This window comes from Falco peregrinus, chromosome 5, assembly GCF_023634155.1.
Source record: "Falco peregrinus isolate bFalPer1 chromosome 5, bFalPer1.pri, whole genome shotgun sequence".
Lineage (NCBI taxonomy): Eukaryota > Metazoa > Chordata > Aves > Falconiformes > Falconidae > Falco > Falco peregrinus.
In genome coordinates, this window is record NC_073725.1 from 80,744,094 (window position 1) to 80,751,834 (window position 7,741).

General features: G+C 42.6%; 1 protein-coding gene across 1 annotated transcript; it reads right to left on the reverse strand.

The window, feature by feature from the left end:
* Window positions 1–304: 304 nt before the first annotated feature.
* On the reverse strand, window positions 305–7,493 carry ARL6IP1 (ADP ribosylation factor like GTPase 6 interacting protein 1). Its single transcript, XM_005228930.3, has 6 exons — window positions 7,374–7,493; window positions 5,274–5,407; window positions 3,391–3,510; window positions 2,391–2,508; window positions 1,641–1,725; window positions 305–1,391 (listed from the first exon to the last, which is right to left on the reverse strand). Exons 1-6 carry the CDS (start codon window positions 7,407–7,409, stop codon window positions 1,273–1,275), a joined length of 612 nt encoding a protein of 203 aa, XP_005228987.1. The 5' UTR covers window positions 7,410–7,493; the 3' UTR covers window positions 305–1,272.
* Window positions 7,494–7,741: the final 248 nt, after the last annotated feature.

Here is a 7,741-nt window from a genome sequence, read left to right on the forward strand (position 1 = left end):
CACGGTTCAGATCTCTCAAGTTTTACTGATTGGATCCAATTTGTCCACAACCTATCCCTTTTATCAGTGTCCATCAACTCCAGGTGACATTAAAGCCCTTCCTCCCTGCAGCAGGAGCTGTCAGTGTACTGTCAGGGCTGATACAAGTTTTACTATTTACAGGGAGCCACTCCAAAGGGAGGGTGTTTTTCCATTAGGACACTGCGCACTGCACACCACATGCCACCAAAACACCACTCCCAGCCCCAGCTCTCAACTGAAAGATGTACTTATGCGATTTTCTGTACATTCACAAAAAAGTCTTAAGTTTTTTCTCTTTAGTCTGTATTTACCTATTCAACAGTTACAATAGACACTGAAGAAAGTTCATTTTAAAACAGTAAACTTTTAAAACAGTAACACAGGTTTTAGCTTTTTAAAGATAAAGTTCAGTTTAAAAAAAAAAAAGAGAGAAGTCATAGAAAAGAACAAACAATTCAGAAAGGCTTATTTACAGAGACAAACCTAGCATATCCAAGGTGATTTTGTATACAGACAACAACATTCAGAAAACCAAACGTGCTACATGGCTCCACAACAGCAGTTTTTAGAACAATCGGCCATCAAGGCAACATGCACCTTAACTCACTTTCTACAGTCTCAGTGCAACGAGTTAAAATTTTACACTACAGCTAAATAAATGAACTACAAATTTATATGTTCCAGAGCCCTATTCAACAGATAATCTGGTATATGCAGTCAAAAAAAAAAAAATCAAACAGGTTCAGCGAGATGATCACCTTCTGCCCCAATTTTGAGTATGCACCCTCAGCTATGACCATTCGTAGTCAGCTAATTGTCCTCCTTCCACAAGGATCAGTAGTAATAAGCCTCCAAGAAGCAGAAGCTTTCAGCACTGCCTTTCATACTTGCTGTAGGCACACATTAATGATCAGTGAAACTAACACAGTTACAGAAATGCTATCACACATTATGATTCTGCTGTTTCTTGAGCTTGGGTATTTTATCACAGGGCCTCTTAGTTTGGTGAAGACACTTAATAAGCTCTGTACATCAAAGGTCAGGATCTTTCGTATAAGATCAGCTGCAGAACTCAAGTCAGCACAGCAAGAGACACACAAACCCACAGCAGTTGCTAAATTGACATTTTCACTTCATCAGGGAGCCAATAAAAAAGCCAATGAGCGATAAAATTTCTATTGTCTTAATTATACATTAATTCTCAAAACTGTTCAAGTAAACCTTTTACAAGAGTGAACAGCAGTTAAGTCTTCATTCATTTTTCTTCTCCTTGTGCTTGAGAAGTTTGTTTACCTCCCTTTTCGCCATTCCAACATACTTTGTAATGATCCCATGCTGGTTTAGTCCAGGAAACAGCAACAAGAAACTTACTAGAGGGGGGGAGAAAAAAAAAAAAAGAAAAAAAGAGAATTACTTAATACTCCTTTAACATGCTTCTGTCACCCTGCAATTTCTTGCTTTTCTTAAGAACCATTAACTGCTTGAAAACAGAAAAATATGACCCTGCAACAATAACAAATCACCACACTCTCATAACCAAAAATTACTTCTACCAGTCTTGTACCATTTCAGGCAGCTAACAAAAAAAGTTACTTCTGTTTTGCATGCTGCATACTTACCAATAAGATAAGTCAGAAAGAGATTGTGAACTTGTTGTCCAATCCAGGCAACCACAGCAAGAGAAAACAGCATGGTCATGAAGTACTAAAAAATGAAAAGGGAACAGTTATCACAGATCTGCTGGGAATTCTCCCTCCTCCCCTTCAGTATTCGGCAACACTTCAACATTTAAAACTAACTTAAAATTTGCTGGCTCTTCCACATGCAACACCTATGCATAGGCTTGTTAAAACTGAGATTACAGAATTTTAAGTTCTCATTTATTTTCCGACCATCAGTTTTACAGGATGCCAGCTCTTTTCTGTCCTGATATCCCTTAGTCAGCCTACATCAACCCCACTGACACAACTTCAGCCTCACGCAGTACCTGAAGCCGATTTCAGGGCAGAAAACTCAGCAGTTCACGTACCTCAGCTGGCATGTTACTAAGGGTTTTTTGGGTTTTTTTTTTTTTGATAGTTCAAGTACACCAGAAACAAGTTGTGTTTCCAAAAACTGAACTATCCAAAGAAACCCAATGTAGCTTTACCATAGTATCAAGGGTACACTCCTAACCACATAGCACCGCAAGTTTAAAGTCATGTATCTTGCCACTTTAAGATGTTGACTGGATTAAGTCACAGCCAGAACTGCTGGTTCTTGGTTTGAAATACCAGTTCAATCAGACATGTACCTCATGAAAATAGTTAAGATAAAACAAACCAAATAAAATCTTAATACAATAGAGATGAACTCCTAGAACTCAATACCATTTTAGGCTTCTCTTCCTTCAATGTGAAGAGGCGTTTCCACCAGCCAACAATTCGGCGACGAGATTTTACCAAATTGCTACAAATCTCATGAAATCTTTGCTGCTGTTCCGTAGTCCTTTTATTAAAGAAAAAAAGCCAGAAATAAGAATTCAGGATTTCCTCTGAAATTTTAAAAATCTCCCATGGTATTTTTCTGGCAGTGAAAATTTATCCAGTACTTATCCTGGCATTTGTTTCACTTGGTTCCAGACCTTATTTTTATTTAGCATCATAATGCAATTCCCCATATAATTTTTCTGTACACTGACTCTGAAAGAGCAACACATTCAAACCAGAAGACTATTGATTTTCGTCTGATACCAGTGTGATACACACAAGCAATACACACCTGATACCAGCGTGTATTACTTTGGCTTCTGTCAATTCATTATTAGACAAGAACATTTATCCACTAGTCAACTTAAAGCAGATACACTAAAATTTACTTCTAACTCAATATTTAGTTCAAATAACATTCTTCTACAGCTTACTAATTTTATATAACCCTTGTCCTTCTTCAAATCTGTTTCAATCACAATCACATTCACACTCTCTGCACTGCTCTTTTCTTCACTGTATTTACCACTGCCACTCTTTCAAACATATAATCCAATACCCTTCTTTATGATTTTAATTCTCAGTGTCTTATTATCCATTAATTACTAAAAACCGGTTTAGCAGAACTAACTAGCATCCTTAATGGAAAGCAAAGAATGCACCTGCTCCTTCAAAAAAATCTTATTTTTCGAGAAGAAAAGGAACAATAAAGATATATTGTTGTAGTTCTCTTTCTCTTTTTCTGAATGAAGGACATCTTACTAGTGTCCTCACTTCATTTATTACAGAGACTGCCGATTTTTTACTACGACTATCATCTGGTATTTGCAAGCCACATACCATTTTGATAAAGTTTGTTATTTATTTACACTCAAACTATTTTAATTCAAGCTTTCCTCACCATTTATTAGAGCCAAAGATTCTAGGTGCAAGAGCAGGAACAAGATAATCAGCCAAACAGAGGAACATAACAAAACAGGAGACACCTGAAAGAACTGATGGGTCCAAGTAGTAGATCATCCTGCAGAAAGAAGATAACAGAAATGACTTCTGGATGCTCAGCCTACTAAATACTAGACAGTATTTAGTCCTGACTCAGGACTTTAAACAGTAGACCTACCCCCTTGCACAACCTTGAAAAAATTTTCAAATTTGCTCTTATTACTAGTAAAAAGTTTCAAGTACTTCAGCACTATCACAAAGACATACAGATTTCAAAACACATTTTTCTTAATGTACTAGATAAGAAAATGCTACAATACAGCAAACGTAGTATGAAATATAGTAGAAATAAAAACTAATCAATTCTTGCCCTCTCAGAAGTTGACATCTAGTGAACTTTAGGCTGACCAGGGGATGAGGATGAATGAGTAACACAGGAAATAACCAGATAAGAGTGAAACCTCTACATTTGTTGGTTCTTAAGTCAGTCACAGAACTCACATCCACTATGGGCTGTCAGTCACTCTGTCTCACCTGTGAGAGCCAACCAAACCTGTTCTGGACAAGGAGCCATAAATCTCCAATTAGGACAGCGTGATGCTTTTACACATTGTGTGCCAACACTCAGATACTGGAAGAGAACTAGCTCATCTCTTAAGCATCTGTTAAGACTCAGCTGTGCCCTGTGCTACTTATCTGCACTTAACACAACTTCCTGAACACTGAAGCAATAAAAGTAAAGAAATTACAGTCCATTGGAGGGCCAGTCTTTCTATACATCTGGCACAGTGCTACTGTGCTGAGTGTTGAAGTTCATTTTTCATGAAGTACCAATTTAGAATCTGAAGTAGTTCTGTTTCCTCAGAGTATTACTCAACACAAGATCTTTCCTTCTATAATGACAGAATTTATACCAGAATACCCTGAAGTTCATGTAATTACTTCTGTTAAAAGTTATTTTTCTTTTGTTTCCTTTTTGTTTCTTTTGTTTCCTTTTTGTTTCTTTTCATTTCCGTCCTCCTCGCCTCCCTTGAAGGCCGTAAAATTTATATAAACCAGGAAACCAATTATCCTTGCCTCACCTGCTTCAACATTTGTTTTTGTAACTCCCATCTTCTCCTTACACCAAAACCACATGCAACTGGCAAACTCCACAGCTGGCACGGACACTAGTCTGTACAAGGCAGGTTGATGTCACCTACTACCCCATTACATAAAAGCATGTACAAGTGCCTCCAGCAAGCCCGTTCTGCATCTCCAATGCAAAGACAGGCACATCCTCCCATCCTGTTGACTGAAAGTTACCTGCAGTCTCTCCTTTTCCTCCCTTCTCAAAGGACAGGGCAGAGACTGTAAAAGAACAAGTTCTGCAAATCTGATTGCTCAGGATGAGTTCAACACACCAAAGGTGCTGAATAGAAAAGTCTGCCCTATGGAAACAAGTCTTCCATAACAATACTGCTGTTGGTTTGGGGAAAAAAGTCAAAGGAGATAACCAGATTTGACTAAGAAGTAGGTTACAAAGGATGAGGGCAGAATAGGAACATACCAATGAAGAACATACAGCTGAGCATGGTAAAAAACAATGGCAACCACTGCTGGCAAACAGCCTTTGCAGAAAGCACTGCCCCCACCTCTGGGCAGGACGTGACTCACAGTACTTCCTGTTCTCAATACTTAAGGTTTTTCTTTTCAAGAAAGTTCACATGCATTCAGACACAGAACCTGGAGAGAGAGCCTTCCTACTAGATTTTTAAAGACGCCTTACTAATTTACTTAATAGGCTTTCCACCAGCCATGAAAGTACAATGGTGTTCTAGGCTCCGTCTACAAACTACTTACAGAAACGAAAAGGAAACAACACTCATCAGTGCCAGAGGAAACCAAGCTCTCTCCCAGCGAAGAACTTTATCGGTCATCAGAATCACTTCTCCCCATCCTTGCAACTGCTCTTCCAAGCTAGCAGTTTCTGCAGCCTACACAAAAAGAGAAGAAAAGTCTTTTGTTACTAACTAGAGTATCAAATTAATTCCCACACTCAAGTACCTAAAAAAAGTGTTGTAATTAAAAGTCCAGTCACAAACCTTTCTGAGTAATTAAATTACTAATAGTGCTGTAAGTTTTGTACTGAGTTACATTGTAGCACCGACACTTTAAAACAGTCAAGATCCTAACAATGCAGCAGCATATGTTACTAGACCAAATGATACCTCCTCCCACACTCAGCCAAGGTGTTTTCCCCCAATCTCCCATTTATGGTACTTCCTTCCCCAGGTTAGTAAAAAGTCTTAAAGTCTAGCTAAAGCCTCTCAAGTCTTCACTGTCAAGACCTGGAAAACTGCAACATGAGAACTGTTTAAAACACATGTATTTTCCAAGACAACTCTACCACATTAAGCTGAGGCTTACTAGTTGCTGTCCAACACCATCCCAACACATGGAAGATGGATAAAAACTCAGAATCCACAGTTAAGGAAAATTACCCAATGGATCACATCTGGACTGCAAAGGTAGTTTTTCCACAGGTTGCCCGAGACAGTGATCAGGCAGCCTTTAAACTCCCCTTCCTGTATTATTCCTACCTTCACTGCTACACATCATCTGCAAGGAGGCCTTTTCTGTTCTGGCATCAGCTTGCTAAGCAGTTCACCTGAGATGTTCTGCATTTAACATAGCTTAACAGTTTCCCCTCATTGGGACAAAGAATCTCAGAGATCACAACATTCATTCAACCGCGAACAGAAGCGATCGCTGCCCAAGCTGTGAGAGGTGAACAGTCACCAAGACCTGCACATAGGCTTGTGCAGAGACAGCAGAGCAGGTTTCATTCTCAGCTGTGTGCTATGCTTAACTCAAACGAGAAGCCTGATACCACTGGAGTAACAAGGACAGCTGAGTGCAGCTATCATGGTAAAGTATGTCTTTCCTGTGTGATTCCATTGGAAACTATTTGAAAACTATAGTTCAGAACAGAAATGTAGAAAACCATCTGGCATGCTGCGACCACCTGCCCGTTACCACATCCATTTGAAGTTATAAACCCAAACTGTCAGATGGAAGAAAAAAAAGAACAAAAGCTGCATTTTTCCAAAAGTTTTATGACAGACTGTTTTGCTTTATTACCTCTGACCGTCTGCATTTATTATCACAACCAAGAGAAAATTTGATGGGAAACAGACTGGAAAACCACAGCGTTACTCATAGCAGCCTGCCCCTGCCAGCCCAGCAGACACGACTGTAAGGTGTTTTCCCACCGGGCCCGGTAGAGACAACTTAAGTCAGCGCCTGTCAACACCATTCGCATTCCAGAGCCCATCCGTCAAAAGTGGTTTTTCGTCAATCGAACATTATGGAAGTCTCCACAAATACGAAGTTCTGCTCGAGGCAGGCAGCCCTGCCGAAGGCTGCAGGCGCTTGCACACACAGCTCCTTCCCCGCGGGGGCGGCGCGTTTGCCATTAGAGATAAAAAAGTAATTAACCGAAGGATCTTGCTTAAGTATTCAAACCCACCCTTGATATATTTAAGCCCATCACCCAGCTCCTGACACTCTCCCGCAAAGCTGCAGCATTCCGCAACGCAGCCGAAGAATGTTAAAACACAAAGACATGAATATTTAATATTTCATAACAAGTCATTAAAAATGAATATCGATACGAGCCCGGCGCGGCAGGTACCGCCAGAGGCTGTTAGGGCTCCGGCCTGCGAGCAGCAGCCCCGCCGGAGCTCAGCCACAAGCCGATGCCCACCCCGGGGCCCCTCGGCGGCAGCAGCGGACGCAGGGAGGCCGCTCCCCGCCCTCCACGGGCCCGGCGGCCCTCGCCAGCCGCCGCAGCCAGGCCCGGCTCTCCCCGCCCTGCCCGGGCCCCAGCTCCCCGGGCAGCCCCGTCGCAGCCACCGGGCGGCCCCGCCGCCAGCTTCAGCGGGGGCCGCCCGCCCTCACCAGCTGGTAGACGCTGTTGTTGTCGCCCTCCGCCATCTTGCGCAGCCCCCTCACCACCAGCCCCACCCTCCCGCGCCGCCGGCGGCTTTTGTAGCCTCCCCGGGCCTGATTGGCCTTCTCCTCACTCAGCGCGGGCCAATCCTAGCGCTTCTGCCGGGCCTCATCGACATCTGGTTGGCTGGTGGGATTTGAACACCGAGAGCTGCCCAATCAGCGTGGGGCCTCCGCCCCATTCCACCCCCCTCCGTCGCAATGCGACTGCGACAGGAGCGGGGCGGGGCAGCGCAGCGCAGCAGGGCCGGCCCAGCCGCGGGACCCGCGGGCAGTGCGGCGGAGCAGGCCCGAGGCGAGCCGTGGCGGCCGCCTGC